Source organism: Morone saxatilis, unplaced genomic scaffold, assembly GCF_004916995.1.
Source record: "Morone saxatilis isolate NCDOM2014 unplaced genomic scaffold, NCSU_SB_2.0 Contig8, whole genome shotgun sequence".
Lineage (NCBI taxonomy): Eukaryota > Metazoa > Chordata > Actinopteri > Moronidae > Morone > Morone saxatilis.
Window position 1 is genome coordinate 3,959,112 of NW_023340257.1, and position 16,229 is coordinate 3,975,340.

General features: G+C 42.2%; 2 protein-coding genes across 5 annotated transcripts in view; both read left to right on the forward strand.

The window, feature by feature from the left end:
* The window catches only part of poldip2 (polymerase (DNA-directed), delta interacting protein 2), a 12,826-nt gene extending 7,207 nt beyond the window's left edge, over window positions 1-5,619 (forward strand). For all 4 annotated transcript variants that reach the window (XM_035679589.1, XM_035679590.1, XM_035679591.1 and 1 more), the window contains exons 6-11: window positions 391-498; window positions 875-1,011; window positions 1,228-1,254; window positions 1,435-1,560; window positions 1,901-1,980; window positions 3,078-5,619. In XM_035679589.1, the coding sequence (XP_035535482.1) occupies window positions 391-498; window positions 875-1,011; window positions 1,228-1,254; window positions 1,435-1,560; window positions 1,901-1,980; window positions 3,078-3,192 (593 nt within the window). In that variant the 3' untranslated portion in view covers window positions 3,193-5,619. The remainder of the gene's footprint in view (window positions 1-390; window positions 499-874; window positions 1,012-1,227; window positions 1,255-1,434; window positions 1,561-1,900; window positions 1,981-3,077) is intronic.
* A 1,018-nt stretch (window positions 5,620-6,637) lies between these two features.
* lrrc75a (leucine rich repeat containing 75A) overlaps window positions 6,638-16,229 on the forward strand; it is a gene marked incomplete in the record, with an annotated part of 55,242 nt that continues 45,650 nt past the window's right edge. The window contains 1 exon segment of the mRNA XM_035679723.1: window positions 6,638-7,857. Coding sequence (XP_035535616.1) covers window positions 7,609-7,857 — 249 coding nt within the window.

Sequence of the window (16,229 nt, forward strand, 5' to 3'; positions counted from 1 at the left end):
TATTGTATATTTATAATTGGGCTTTAATTAAGCAAAAGTATGTTTTATCCGATTACTCGATTAATCGATGGAATATTCGATAGAATACTCGATTACCAAAATATTCGATAGCTGCAGCCCTAGTGGCCACATATCACTGGTGGGCCCTGTATATCCCAGGGTCTTTTTGAATGGGGCAAAGATATGACCATTCTACTGATGAAATGGTCCAGCTCAGCACCCAGTGTTGTTAATTCCACTTCAGGACAAAACATTCAGTTTCCTTAAAGTTCATGTTTTAGTATTACATTAGGCTCTGGGTTTAGAATATAAAACTTCCCATTTGCTGCAGTTATAATTGTTCTCTGTCTCATCCCTGTGTGACCGTGAGTCTCTGTTTCTTTCCTTCAGGTCTGGACTATGTGAGCCATGAAGACATCCTGCCCTATAACGCTACAGAGCAGGCCCCTATCCAGCACGAACTGTTTGAGCGCTTCCTCATGCACAACCCTGCCAAATGTAAACACTCCTCTACTGTCTCTGCTTCAGCTTTTCAACATCAAACCTTTTACACTGCCCAGAGGTTCACTTCAGCGACAGTGAATACACACAGCCACGTTTCTACCATAATCCTCATAATGAACTAGTCATGGGGCGATATGGTAATTTCATGTCAGGATTATCCTTCACAATGTTGATACTGATAATACTGATAATCATCAAAATATGCTTAAAACTCCTAAAATGGCTCTCAAACACACTGGATACTGATACACAACAAGTTCTGTAGTTTTACCTTTGCTTCAGTTCTGCTGTTGACACTAACCAGTGAGATTGTCGAACTAAAGGAAGAGTGTTTTCAGTAAATATTTGTGTGTTTTGTCCTCCTCTGTAGCTCCTCCGTTCACAGCCAGAGACACCCTGAAGGCCTGGCAGGAGAAGAACCACCCCTGGCTGGAGCTCTCAGATGTCCACAGGGAGACCACAGAGAACATCCGAGTCACCGTCATCCCCTTCTACATGGGCATGAGGGTAACTGACCAGCTCAACTCTTACATGCATAAATTAGGCCTATACCTCTGAAATATAAAACTGGATCTTAAAGCGCAGCCTGTAGGCAACCAGCATGAAGCTCATCTGCATTGCGCAGGTATCTGCCAATTACGGCCCTGGCCTGCAGGCTTCTTGTAGCCATTTTCTGTTTTGGTTGGCTCTGAAATACTAATAGACAGTCTCTCTTGTTCTCAGGAGGCCCAGAACTCCCATGTGTATTGGGTGAGTAGCAGATTCCTTTTATTTTTATTTTAAATTTTTTATCATGTGGAGTGGTCCACAAGGACAGTGACAGTGGGAAGCTACAAGCCAGGCGCTGGTATATTTCATAGTGTTAACCTTTCCTGTGCCGGCAGACTCACTGTGTGTGTGTGTGTGTGTGTGTGTGTTGTTTTCCTGCAGTGGCGGTACTGTATCCGTCTGGAGAACATGGGCAACGAGGTGGTTCAGCTGAGAGAGAGGCACTGGAGGATCTTCAGCCTGTCAGGAACCCTGGAGACGGTCCGAGGACGAGGAGTCGTAGGAAGGGTTAGTACAACACACACAAATGCAGTATTCAAGAGATGTATACTAACAGGAAATACAGTACATGTGTTGTCAGATGCCAATGAAACATCACAAAGAGACATCCAACTGTTTTTTTGTCATTTTCTTTTAAGCTTTAATCCTTCTTTTGTTATTTCATCGCCCACAATTTTTTATATTTTTCGAGCTGTGTGTACACATAATTAGCTCTGCAGATAATGTGTTGCAGGCTAAATTTGACGATCACAAATGCAAAGGTCAACAGTAGTAATGCAAACCCAGACTTGCACTTTTAAACACAAATTTTGTGTAACCTCGTCACATGGTCTCTGTTCTGTCACAGGAGCCGGTGTTGTCCAAAGAACAGCCAGCCTTTCAGTACAGCAGCCATGTGTCTCTACAAGCCCCCAGTGGTCACATGTGGTGAGTTCACCCTTCTTACACCAGTTTACTGTTACACACTTCCCATCTCTGCTACATATCCTACTAAAACTTAGAAACAGTCATTCTTTTCATCCCGGTTATATTACTGCAATGCACTCTGCCCTCTCCTCACACAACCAAACCTCAATAAACTCCAGATGATTCAAAATACTGCAGCCAAACTTATGACCAGGTCCAACAGGAGAGAACACATTTTACTTGTCTCAGTCAGATTCAGAATAGATTAAAACATTTTAATAATTAAGGTTTATAAAGGGCTATATAGCTGACCTCCTATGTGCTGAAATACATCCTGAGCTATTCTGGTAGGTCATTCCTAAGTCAAACCTGAAAACTAAAGATTGATTCTAATTGTACGTTGTGCCTACAGACATAGGCAAGTTACCTATGCCGTTATGAAAATGTATACTTGTGCGCTGGTGTGTCTGCAAACGGCTCTGCCAAAGTGCTAGCGGGTGGTGGGGTTTCTATGCTACTGTGTTGAGTTCCAATTAAAACTGAAACTATTCCTTGTCTCTGTCCTCAATGTGTCCTGGGTTTTCCTCGTTTTTTCCCCCTGCCGCCTGTGAAACAAAAGGACAAGGCAGTATGAGGGCACAGACAAGAGCATGTCATGCAGCGAGGCAGTGTCCCATTTGTGTCTGTTTGTGAGGACACGTGTGTGTGTTTTGAAGAGGGATTCTCAAACAGCATTAATAACTCATCTGGGTTTTGCATGAGTCGCTTTCCCTTCTCAGACAACTCGCACAAACACTAAACTGTAGGCTGCGGCGTAGGGTCCTAGGCTGCAATTTAATGCAGAAGGATAAATCGGGCTTTAAGGTAACCTGGCCTTTTCTCAGTTGTGGAATGACCTGCTGGTGGAGATCAGCAACACTTTGTCTTCACCTTTTTAAAAATCACTATTTTAGACTTGCTTTTTACGGTTTGTTTTATAACCTTAAAACAACTTATCACTTTATGAATTTCCTGGTCATGTCATATCAAATGGCTCCTGTTTAATATTCACCAATCGGATCTTATGCTCTGTCACTAATTCACTGCTTGCAATATTGACCTCCATTATTTGTGTTTAGGGGGACGTTCCGCATTGAGAGGACTGACGGCACCCACTTCGATGTTCGCATTCCTCCTTTCTCCTTGGAGAGCAACAAAGACGACAAAGCGCCCCCTGCTGGCTACACATTCTAACAGCAAGGAGTCACCCCCTACCTACGAGGACCCCGGACACACCGTCAGTCCTGGTCCCATCTGGGTTGTCTAGAACTGTCCTCCCCCCTGTAACATTGTCTCAGCCGTCAGCATAAGACTAGTGAGTCAGGTTATGCAAAGGTACAATACAGCATTGTCTAGATCCAAATGCAGGTCCACCTCGCCCCTTTCCTGTCAGAGTGCATCCAACAGCAACACATCATTGATTAAATCATATAGGGTATCGGCAGTGCATCTTCACTGTGTGGTGTATTTGAAGAGACATGCACAGTCTAGTGGAAGAGTGTTGGGAGGGAGGGGAGTTAATGTTGAGCCAGACATGTTGTGCATTCAATATCTGAAATATTGACCGGTTGTTTTTGTAGTGGGAGCATTTCCTGTAGAGCTCTGGGTTCATGAAAAGAGCAACAACTCCAGCTGAGCTTCATAAAAAGGCCTCAGTCTCATATTTTAAGTCAATAGTTAAGCCATCACATAAACTACATGTTACAAAGTCCTCCTTCCTTAGTAATGTTCTTGTTTGAATTCATGGAAACATGACTTTTTATCTTGAACCTTATTTTCCTGTCATGTTTTTTTTAAATTCTCACAGTACCCTATCACAGTTCAGTTACGTCACATCTCTATGGGCCACTAGTGAGTGGGAAGTCAAGAGTCAGATTCAGATTCTGAGCGCAAGTATTTATGTTTAACTGTTGTACAACACTAAAGCACAGTGGATGGAGTTACGGTCTGTTTGACACTGATCAACAGAAAAAAAGACTGTTAAAACTTTTAAGACTTTAAAGCTGCAGTAGATAATTTTTTTTCCTATTTGCTGAAACTCAATCTATCCCGACAGTAGGACATGAGACAGATAATCTCTGTCCTCTGGCTCCTCCTAGTGCTCCTAATGGTATTTACAAGAATCCACTGGGCCTGAATGAAAACAACCAATCAGAGCTAAGAGTTTATTGTGGATTCTTACAAATACCATTGAGAACACTAGGAGGAACCAGAGGAGCCTGTTTTTTCACAGAGTATCTTTCTCATGTACTTCTGTCAGGACACATTGTAAGTTTCATCAAACATTTCAGTTATTTTTAGAAAAGTTACCTACTGCAGCTTTAATGTCAAAATGAAACGAAATCTCTACAAATGATCCAAAGTAAGCAGCGTTGGTAGAAACTATAGCTTTCTACAGTCTGAAGAAAGATCTCTTGTCAGCTTTGCACATCTGGACACATCTGCCACTTTTCCCTATTAAGTGTAAACCTGCTTAACCTCTCCCATTTCCAAACATTAGTGTTGTGTTAAAGCATTCCTGGTCTTGCTATAGAGAAGCGTAGCATGATGCTGCCACCACCTGGCTTCATGCCACATTCACATTATATGGACTGTTGATGTGGAGTCTTTGGTTTAGTATACAGTCTGAGCCAAGGCAGCCTGTAGCTCCCTCAGAGTCCACAGGTCTCTTAGTGCTCTTCTCACATGGACACAGAATTACAGCTGTGTCATATTCTTAAATGAGATGACTTAATTGCACTCTGAGTTCTAATTAATGTCTGAGTGGTCATTTCTGATGGACCTCTCGCAGATGGATGTGTGGAGGGTTCTTTTGTCTTAATGATACCACTCTTGCCAGGAAAGAAGAAACCCAGCAATCGAACCTTCCAGATACAGATGTTTTTAACGCTGAAATGAGTTGACTACACATTGATCTCTATTCAAATGATAATGTAACTTATAAAAACAGTTAGCTGCTCCAGTTATAATGTAGGTGTGACATTGTAAAGGCAATGAATACTTAATACTTAAATAATAAATGATTAGAACTTTTATATTTTGTACTTCATTTTTGAAGAGATCTGGTTACATTACAGGCCCATTCTCTGGATCAGTGTTTTTAAAACTCATAATTCCATCCACAGTGATTTAATGTTGTGAAAGCTCAAACTAGAAAAGTCAAGGGGGGCTGAATGCTTTTAACAAGCAGTGAACCTTTGCTTTAAAGAGGTGAAGGCCAGGCCGTAGTCGTCTTTATAATAAACGTAGCACACCATTAAGTAATTAAACCAAGCTGTTGGCAGCCAGTGTTGTGGCTAACGGGAGAGGAGTGTGTGTGTGTGTGTGTGAGTGTGTATGAAATGTCTACCTACTTAGCTGCAGTGTGCTCTCTGTAAAAACCAGAATGAAGTCTTCATCCTGTACACACATGCTGGATGTCTTTGGTTAAGACTGACTGTATGACTTTAGAAGCTCTGTGACAGGAAAAGTTCTGAGCCTAAACCTTCTCTGGTAAAGTGAGGAAAGAAACTAACATCTTTGTTTTGATAAGTGATTTGAAGCAACTACGATGGTTGGAATACTACTGTAAATAGAGATGTAATTAAAGGCAAAACAAATAAATATACCTTTTGAAAAGTATTTCTTTCTTCTCTAAGTTTTCTAGTTTCTGTTAAATGCAGGTGTTGCACATGCAAAGAAATAGAAAATGTATTTTTTATCTTTAGAATGAGGTTAATAAAAGTTGGCAGTTTGCCTTAATGTCCAACATTGAAAGGTCATAAGCAATAAAAGCCACTATTTCTAGTTCAGCTTCATATACTGTACAACTGCTACAACTAATTATAGTTATTATACATACTTTTTTATATATATATATTGACTAAAACATAATATGTGCTGCGACCACATTATAATTCTCGGTGTATGAATCCAAACAGCCACCAGAGGTCAGTGCAGGCATCTCATTGGTCACTGGCTACATAAACATCACTTGTGTGTACCATGTGATCACATTGACTGCTGATAAAACTTCAGTGATTTCCATATTATATTGATGGCCAGGTAAAACTGCATGCTATATTACGAAAATATATTCAATAGTTTATCCTCATTCATGTGAACATTTTAAATAAACATAAGGCTGATAAACGTCCCTTTTTGTCTTGTACGTAACTGTTAAATGACCAAACCTACAGGGAAATCAGCTAACGTTAGTTTAAAATTGTCTTGCTTATTACCGAAGACAGAACTGGACTCAACGCCGTTTATAAACTAATATGTAAGTATATCATTCCTTGTTTTCTATGGTAGGATCCACTGAACAATACTGCTCCTATTTTAACATGGTTCTAACTTTTATAGTCTGGTTGTAGTGGTTTTTGTGGCCTACTTCCGCCACAATATGCTAGCCAGCAACATGAATCAATTAGTTTAAATTGTAGGCTTTTTTTTTTTTTTTTTAATAAATTGATACTTTGACAAAAAGCTACATATGCCGATTTTACTCGAAGACCATGCGGGCTTTTAAAAGGTATGAGTCATCTAGACCAGATATGTATATGTGTGGAAAGGACCTGTGCAGCATTAAAATGACTCATTAATTTATTGGAACTTGGTACGCCGCCATCCCAGAGAAGACCACACGTCGTGTCTTGCAGCTAAGAAAGTGCAAAGTTAGCGGTGCACGGTGCTCGTGCTCTTCCCGCCCTCCCTCTCTCTCTCCATCACTCCGCGAGGAGGGGGGGGACTTGTGCTCACGTGCACTCGCTGCGCGCCCCCATACAGTTGAACAGAGGGTGCAATACATAATTCAGTCCCAGCAAGGGAACACCCCAGTCTCTCCCCTCCTGCCAACTGGAGCCGCGGAGCTGCAGCCTCTCACACAGCCCGCGGACAGACACTTCGATGCGGCGGTGTGCTCCGGAGCGGATGGAGGATCAACCTTGGAGAAGGACGAACGCTGTGGTTGTTTGCATGACTTCCAGCGGCTGAGGAAGGACAGGGCAGAGCGAGGAGGAGCAGACTGACGCTGGTGATCTTCAGGAGACGTAAACATTGCCATGCCCAGCTTCATGCACCACCTCCCCCGATCCGCATCCTCCTCCTCCTCCTCCGGTCCAGGACAGAGGGCTGTGTTTAGGAGGATAACAGAATAAGAAGACGACGCCGCTGTCGAAGGTCGATATTTTGGAGACGTGGTGAAGTTGTGTTCGGGATAGGAGGCTGCGGCGGGCCACGCTCTGCACTGTAGGTATCCTGCATCCTGACTTTGCTGTGTCCGTGTTTTGCGGCCATGCTGCAGGCAGCATCCTCCGACCTGTTCCCGACCTGAGCTTCACTCTCTGGGATTAACAAGTTCCCAAAAGCAGAAAACAAGCAGTTCCACTTCTGAATGTTTTGGAGTATTGTTTTGTACTGTTGGAACATCCACTCCTCTGTGTAACTGAGTGATAATGAACATTTTCATGTTTGGAATTGTAGTGCTTCACACTGCAGGCTTTTAGAAAGATGTGATCAGCTGCAGGCATTTTAATTAGCAGAGTATCTCAGACATTAATCAAACCTGCCTCTGCATGAGTGCTCGGTGGGACCGGCCTTGTTACCACAGTTCACGTTAACTCCTGCGCCATGGGTGCCAAGCAGACCAAAGGCCAGGAGCCTGGAGGGGCCAGCCCTCAGCACAGCTGGAAACGGACGCCCACCAAGGAGCGGGGCGACATCTTGGCTTCCCTCATGCTGAAGTCAGGGGACCGGCTGAGCCGTGGCGGGACGCCGCCACCCTACCAACGCCGCATCAGCATGATCCAGGAGATGATGCTGATGGCCAAGCAGGGCAAGCAGGATGAGGCCACGGAGATGCTCAAGACACTCCGACAGGTAGCTGCTCTGTGTGTGTGTGTGTGTGTGTGTGTGTGTGTGTTGGAGAGTAAGTCAAGCTCTCAGGGGTCACAGGTTAACATTTCTTGTACTACACCACAACATCCCCGCTTTGCTTTCTCTTCTTTTTCCTTCCTCTTCTCTCTCTCTCTTTCTGTGTAAACATGTTGATGTCATCACTGATGCTGTAACAGAAGCCAGGCTCACACTGACTGGCTGAGTGTTGACACACTGACTCAACCGATTCAGCATTCAGCGACTGACTGCTGACATTACTGATGAATTGAGCGCCTCTCTGCCTGTATGAGCACGAGCCCCCCTGGCTGGCAGGCTGGACCTGTGGTGCTCAGCCTGGCTCTGCTGCACTGGTACAGTGTGGAGGCTGCTACAATTTATAGCCTCTATCTGCCTTTCAAGACATTTGCAAAGCTTGGCTGGCTGCTGCTGCTGCTGCTGCTGCTGCTGTTGCTACAGAGAGGAGGGAAACAAAGGAGAAGCAGGGAAGTGAAAATGCCACCAGTTGAATTGGAGGATTTGCAGAGCTGTAAAGAAAGGGAGGATCCCAACGTAACAGTAGTGAAATTATGAAAAGTCAATCTGAATAGAGTCATTCGGATGAGAGGAAGATAAGCTCTCATCGGTATAGACAGCTCTGCACACAATCCATATGCTGCCACTGTTTATCCCCCTATGACTCAACCACAGAGCCTCCAGCTTACACACACACACACACACACACACACACTGCTTTCACAGTTTATTGTTTGGAGATTTCCATCAGCTCATTTTTGTTACTATTTACAGTTTTCTGATCAAACCCATTTAGATTGGTAATCCTTGAATCAATGGCAAACAGTGGAGCAAAACAAACAGGCTTAGAGGCGAAGGACAGCTCTCCATCCATCACCACAGGAGGAAGAGGAGGGAGGGGGGGTTGCCATCTCTGTCACTGCTTGATTAAGCTGTGATACCCTGAAGGAGGAGAACCACAGTTCCCAGTCTGAAAGTGAAGACACAACAACACAGCAGGGGGAAATACGGCTAGGTTCAAACCGGGCACCATCTAAGACAAAGGATATAGTGCTAAAAAATGAATTAAGTATCAACAGAATGTTTTTAAAAATATGCTGGTTTCAGCTTCTCGAGTGTGAGGATTTGCTGCTTTTGTCTGTTTTAGATCATTGTAAGATTCAAATCTTTGGGGGGTTTTGAGTGTTGATCAGAAAAAACAAGCAGTTTTTACCATAGTTTCATAAAATTGTTGCTTCAGTAGCATTTCAGGGCTGATGCGAGTGTCCGGTATGGATAACCTACTTTTTACAAGTACAGGTATCATCAGAGTAAAATATTTTACAACTTTCATTGAAGAAAGACTTTTACTACTGTGATCAGAAACATTGTTCTCAGGCTCTAACCGGAGGCTGTATTGTGAATAGTTTTCTACTAAAAATTGATCAACTGATTAACCCATATCAGTTTCAGGTTTTAACTTCTGGTTAGTTCAGTCCAAGTCCAAGTTTAAGCCACGCCTATTCTGATACAGATAATTAACTACACACTAAAATATATTGTAACTAGCAGCATTTATTGGGGACAGGCATTCTGTGAATGCTGAATAAACAGTTAAATGTAACCTTGGCTTGTTCTCTTTTTAACCAAATTTAGCCCAGTTTTAACCTAGATTTCTAGATGACCTGTTTTCCAAAGAAAATGCTATCAAAGAACGAGCATACAACAAATTTCCCCAAATAAAAGGGTCTAAAATTGGCAAGATTTTCTTTTCAATCTGGAACTGATCAAAGAATAAGAAAACCTTCTTCTGGTACTTGGCACTGCAGTGCTACAGTACTGAGGTTGTAATTGTATACAGACAGCAGTAGTATAAGCGTGCTTAAAAATAAGATTCCTAATTTTGTCAAGTTTTGGCAGGAAGAGCTGCGTTGTTTTTAAGAACGTGGCATTGCCTGTTTTGATATGATATCCCCCACCTGACAGAATGAGCTGTTGCACTTAAAAGCACTTTTATTCTACTGGAAGCTCATGTGAACGGCTTACAGTAAACTGTCAGTGGGGCTGATTCAGGCGTCTCTCTTTAACCAGCCCTCACAGTAACGTATTTAGGCGTTATTTGCAAACAGCCACTCTCCATTGGACCTCCATTACAGCACCAGATACAGCTGCTGGGAGATTTGTGGTGAACTATAAAGCCTTTATCAGCACTTAGTGGACCATTCCTCCCGTCATTAAGCGACTTGTATGCGATTTACAAATGTAAGACATTTCCTTGTCTCATTCTTCATATGTTGAGATTCACAGAGTTCTCTAACAGGGTTCCCACATGTCCTGGAACATCTGGAAATTTAGTGACCAGTTTTCCAGTCATGGAAACACCTGGAAATTGGTCAAAATTACCAAATATCCTGGAAACAATCTACGTTGTCCTGAGTCATTTTATTTATATTTTAGCCCCTCATTTAGACGAACCTGGGTGCACATGTTGTTTGAAACTCGACTGTTGCTAGGATAAGCTGTGCTATGACACTTCAAAGTGGGTTAACGTAACAAAAAAATGCTCCTTTTTCATTTTGGCTCCAATGTCAGTTAAGAGCTGCTTGACCCCTTATAGCCAACATTTTGCCTCAAGTCTATTTTGGAAACGCTGTAGATGGTCATATCTACATGCAATACAGCCTGTTATTAATGATCACATTACATTTGTTGTTGTGGTTGTTAATTGTTAATAGGTGAGAAGATGATTAATAATCCGCTGAGGCCGCAGCTCACTGTGGTGAAAACAGCCGAGCCTTCACGAAATCGAGCCAGCGTAGAGTGTGCCATACATGTTGACCATCATTGTGAGCAACTGTGGTCTGGAAAGTGTCCTGGAAAAGGATTGCTTAAGTGTCAACCCAGCAGTGTTGTGTGTGCTGTAGTATCAATAATAAAGAGAAGCTATGGCAGTAGCAGCATGTCCACATAGCTCAGCTTTGATCAGGTAGGCGACAGGCCGAGGTCAAGCACTTCTGACCTCTGAGGGATTTTTCCAGGCTGCTGTTTGTGAAGCTGGGGATTAGGGAAAAGGAAAGGTCTACAAGCACGATGCACTCCAACTGGATCAAAGTAAATGTTATGAAGAGATGCTGAGAGGTTTCAGATGCTGTTTTTATCAGCAGAGAGTTGAAGGCTGAAGGAAGAAAACAACAGGTTTTCTTATTGGCTCATGGGGGGAGGTGGAAGCATTTCATGTTCTGGAGGGTTTGTTCTCTGGTAGAACAGTACGTGACAGACAAATCACACGATGAATTGGATAAGACAATTACTGAGGATAAAGAGAGCAGAGGGGGGAAAAACACCATGAGTGTTAAACTGCTACAGACACTGATGAAGAAAAAAACAGAAGAAGGGGTGCTGAGTGATAAAGAGACAGCAGAAGACAAAACAATATCATAAAATAAAGAGACAAAAAAACGAGAGGAAAAATGAAAGGCCAAGCTTGCTTGTGAGATTCATTCTTCACTGGTTACCAGCTTCGTCTCCACGTTGCTCGGAAACTATGGCGATGGCCGGAGGGCTCAGACTAAATAGACATTGATTAATCAAGCAGGAGCTCTGTTAAGACCTAATGGGGAGGCCACCTTCTTAATCACCTTCAATTAACTTGAAACCAAAGCATTTCTCCACCACTTCCTCCCATCGGCTGCCTCAGAGCTGATCACTAAACTATAACCAACAACGTCTGTGGAGAGCTCTAAATTTAACCTCAGGGCTTCCCTCAGCAGCCTCCAGCTGCCTGTAAACAGCTGTATGGGATGTTTAACTCTTCTTACGGTATGTGACCAATGTTGTCAGGTAATGAGAGGCGTTTGGGAAACACAGATCAATGTTTTTCAACATTTTATGGACCAAACAAGTAATTGTTTATTCGAGATAATGATCGACAGATTAATTAATGATGAAAATAAATATTAATTGCAGCACTAATAGCATACAGTAGGTGACGTTATACTATTGCATGTGATAGCATGTTACTGGACAGTGACCTGCATGAAGACCCCGAAGCAGCAGTGAGAGGATCTCCTAACAAATATAATATTCATTCAGATTAAGACATGATGTTGGGTCGAATGAGAAAGAGAAAAATCAGACATTCGTTTGAACCTGTGAGAAAATTCAAGTACTAGAATATTGGTGAATGTCAGAAATTCTCTTGAAGGTCCAGTGTGTAGGATTTAGTGGCCTCTTGCAGCGTAGTTGCAAACGTTTCACACTCCCCTTCTAAGGGCAAAGCAGGTGGCCACAGAATATATCCCCATTTCGAGCCAGTCTTCAGTTTGACGCTTCTGGGATACTGTAGAAACATGGCGGTTCACCATGGTTAGGGTTAGGTGACCTGTGGTGTCTGTAAAAATAAAAACGGCTCATTCTAAGGATAATGAAAACACAACATTATTTTAGTGATTATTAATTATGAATTAATTATTATTAAAACATACTTGTGAATATTACATTTCTGAATTTCGAAATGTTACACAATTGACCTTTAAATCACTTGCTGGTCGTACGATTAGTTCCCTGCACACTATTGCAAGGATTCAGTGCTGCAGACGTTCCCTGTGGTGTCTCACTCTGTGTTGATAAAACTTGTCTTTGTTGTGTCTTTTGTTGAAAGTTATGGCCTAAAAGACTAAAGCCTTTTTCATACGTTGTACTGGTAATTGCACATCCTCTCTTTTCTTTTTCTTTGGTGTTATCAGCAGTTGAAGGGCAGCGTCTCAACATGGTGCTGTTGGATTGATTGATTGAGCTTTGTTTTGGCTGCACAGTGGTGTGAGTGCTGCCTGCAGTCTGTACAGTCTGTTCCATCACCAGCTCATTTAAGCTTTTTCAAGTGCAGTTCTCATACAGACATACATTTACACTCTGTTCCACTTTCTGTTTGCTGTCAGAGCCATGTTATTGATGCAGTCACATGGCTAGCACAACCACGTAAAAAGTAGCCACTAGGTTTAAACACAGATTGTTGTCGTGCTCATGTCATATCGTTAAGAACGTCATTACGAGGAGCTGAGTCAGAAAAACATTTGTGTTAGCCTCCTAAGTTGTAAATATTAGGAATTTCTCACAGCCATGATATCTTTAGGTCGTTAATTTAGGTGAGAAGACCGATACTGCATGTCTGCACACTAATTATGAAGCTAGAGTTCGGAGGCAGTAAGCTTAGCTTAACATGAAGACTGAAGCCAGGGGACACAGCTAACCTGACTCTGTCCAAAGTTGAAACATTGAAACTCCCCACCAGCACCTTTAAAGCTCACACATTACCACATTATATCTTATTTTTAAACTTTACAGGATGTTACGTGCAGAAACTATTTCTTTGCCTACACATTTCCTGCAGTCTCCTCTGAATACAAATGAAAAATATTGTGTTAATCAGTGAGTTTTACAAGTTTCTATTTAACTATACATGTACACAACATTATACATTTATATCTGGTCACTTTTTAAGGAGGAATGACAGATATTCCAAATATGTAATTACATAAAAAAAAAAAAAAAAAAAATGTATCTGGTGTGACTACAAGACTAGTAATGGGGGTAACCATCTTGGATAATGTGTAAATGCTCCCAAGTGAAGTAACAGAAGGTTTCCCATTCTTGCCATACTGTTGACGTTGCATCAATGCAGCATGACTTTGTCACAGCACCAAAACTTGTGTTGTCAAATAAGTGGTAATAAGGACCTGACTCACAGCAACAGTAGCCAAACATCACATGCATGCATGCCTGGCCGGCCGGTGAGTTTATTACAGTATAAGGATCATCAGATCTTTTTTTCTTTTCTTAATCCTTTTATTTTGTAAGTTCCCCCTGCAGTGTAAAAGCTTGTAAACCAGTATTCACCCTTGACTTTGAATGATTTCGCTCCTCTCTGGTTTCTTAGCTGCCTCCGATAGATGCTTCTTTTTAAATATGCATCTCAAACAAATAAAACTACAGTTAGCGATAGGACACACTGATCAGCACACACACAAGTTCATTATAACACTTGTAAGGTATAATCAAGTTTTAAACCACAAATAATTAATTACAATTAAACTCAACCATCCAATGTTTTTTTTCTTGTGATGCCATCTCGTGTCAGCTCTGTTTGCATGGCAGCCAGGGAAGGAGATGCTATACACCTTTTTTTATTGCATTGTCATAAGCAACAAGTGGAACTAATAACATTAAGGACAGTCTACCTCCATCAAAGTGACCCAGTAAGCCATGTCAGCGAGCCAACGTGCACAATACCAGGACCCCGGGCCTGTAACAGCTAAAGGGAATGCAGCCATCATTTATGTTATTAATTCCACCTGTGCTTCTCATCCCGCGACATATCAAAATGTCAGCCTGAGAAGAGGTCTAATCAGCCAGAATAATTGACAACAGCTGTGTGGCTCTTGAATGAAACAACAATTTGCTAAATTAAATCTACTTTTAAAGCTGTACAACCTGGAGCGGTTTCTCTGCTCAGACCTTTAAAGGTTCCGTATGTCTAGCTTATAAATGGAGTCCGCTAACGTCTATGAAGGGCAGACACCACAACACAGTCAAAGCTAATGTTACTGCAAAGCTTGTGAAATGTATTGTGGTATTGTGCTTTAAGTTGGATAAGATTAGCTTGCTTATTAACACGGACAAATTGCTAGCTAGCTACTGTGGTAAAATGCTGTAAGCTAACTACATCCAGACTCTCAGGCTGTTCACGCTGGTAAACAAACTGGTTTGCCGTTTGCAGGTTACTTTGACGGCTTTGACGGCTAACGTTATTCGACATGGCTGGGTTGCAGCTGGCTGGCTAACCTTAACTTGCTGCCATTATTGCTAGCAAAATACTGCTAAGTGGATATGTTGATTAACGTTAACCAGCTAGCGTGAGCAAGCAGCAATAAATTATGTAAAAGTACAAAGCAAACGATTGCTTTTTGCTAGCCAAAAATGATGCAAGTGCAGCCTAAGCTAAGCTAGTGTTGGCCGGTTGGCGGTGGTTGGTAGCGGTGTTGGTCTGGCATTGGTTGCTTTGTGGTGTTGGTTGATGGGATGATTTGTAAACTGCAAGCTAGTTAGTAGCATGGAGTCAATATTACAAATATAATAGATAAACATTGCAGATACTATTGTAAATATGACAAATTTATTTTTTCAGTGTTCAGTCTAGTGTGTGTCACTTTTGGCCAATGTCCAGGATATTGCTTGCTCACGCCCAAGGGATTGTGTACGGAGTGCAAGCTTGAGCGACTGGACGCTGACTGCAGTTCATTTAACAGCCACTGGTGTCATTATTAGCAAAGATTTCCTGAAACTTACATTTGGGAATTTTTAATATGAAAACAACAGTGAAATAACATCAGAGGTGGATGACACTGGTCAGTATATAATCTTTATTAAAGGTCAATATCAGCCTCATATATAGACCCTCCTGCCCCTGTTGCCATTATTTGTTAGCCATTTCAGTCTCCAGCTCCGTCTTTGTTCATGTTCATCTGCATTCAGACCTCCGCTTTGATGTTGACCAGCGCTAATTAGTGTGGGTGGCACTCCCTAATGAAAAAAAAAGCCCACACTGCTTTGCTCATTGCATAAATGCAGTTTGTGTGTGTGTCTGTGTGTGTGTATGCACTCAACACACGGGCCCCTTAGAGCTCAAGGAAGTAGACTTTGCATTTTTATTCTGTGCTTGTCATGTATATTTCATGAGGGAGCCGCAGTTGATAATGTACAGCTTTTCTGGAGGGATCTTTTGTTTGCTATTGGTTCAGTGTGTTCAACGATTTTTTACTTTTTACTGTTGCATTCTCACCAAACACACAGCGCTCTGTTGTGAATACTTCCATTGCTGGTTCGTAAACCTTTGTCATGTTTGGACTCTGAAGCTGGAAGATTAATTTCCATTCCATGTTGATATATTTGCGTAACACCTCAAATCCTTATCATTATTTTTCTTTGGGGGGGGGGGGGTTATTGCCTTTAGGATAGTGACAGCTGAAGACAGGAAGACAGACAGGAAAGGGGTGCAGAGAGAGGGGATGACACGCAGCAAAGGGCCGCAGGTCGGATTCGAACCCTGGGCCGCTGCAGCAAGGCCTCGGTACATGGTTGCCAGGGTGGGTGAGTATTGGCAAGAACCCGCTCACGATACGAATACGTATCACGATGCTTTTTTTTTTTTGGTCACGATAACGATACGTATCACAGATTTGCGATATAAATAGAGATGAAAACACAAGTTGTTATTTTGATAGCGATTTTGGAAAGTCCTCAGCCACTCTCTCTAATACAGAAACACATGCATCGCAAGCAGAGTTGCTCGTTCGGCGGCCATCTAC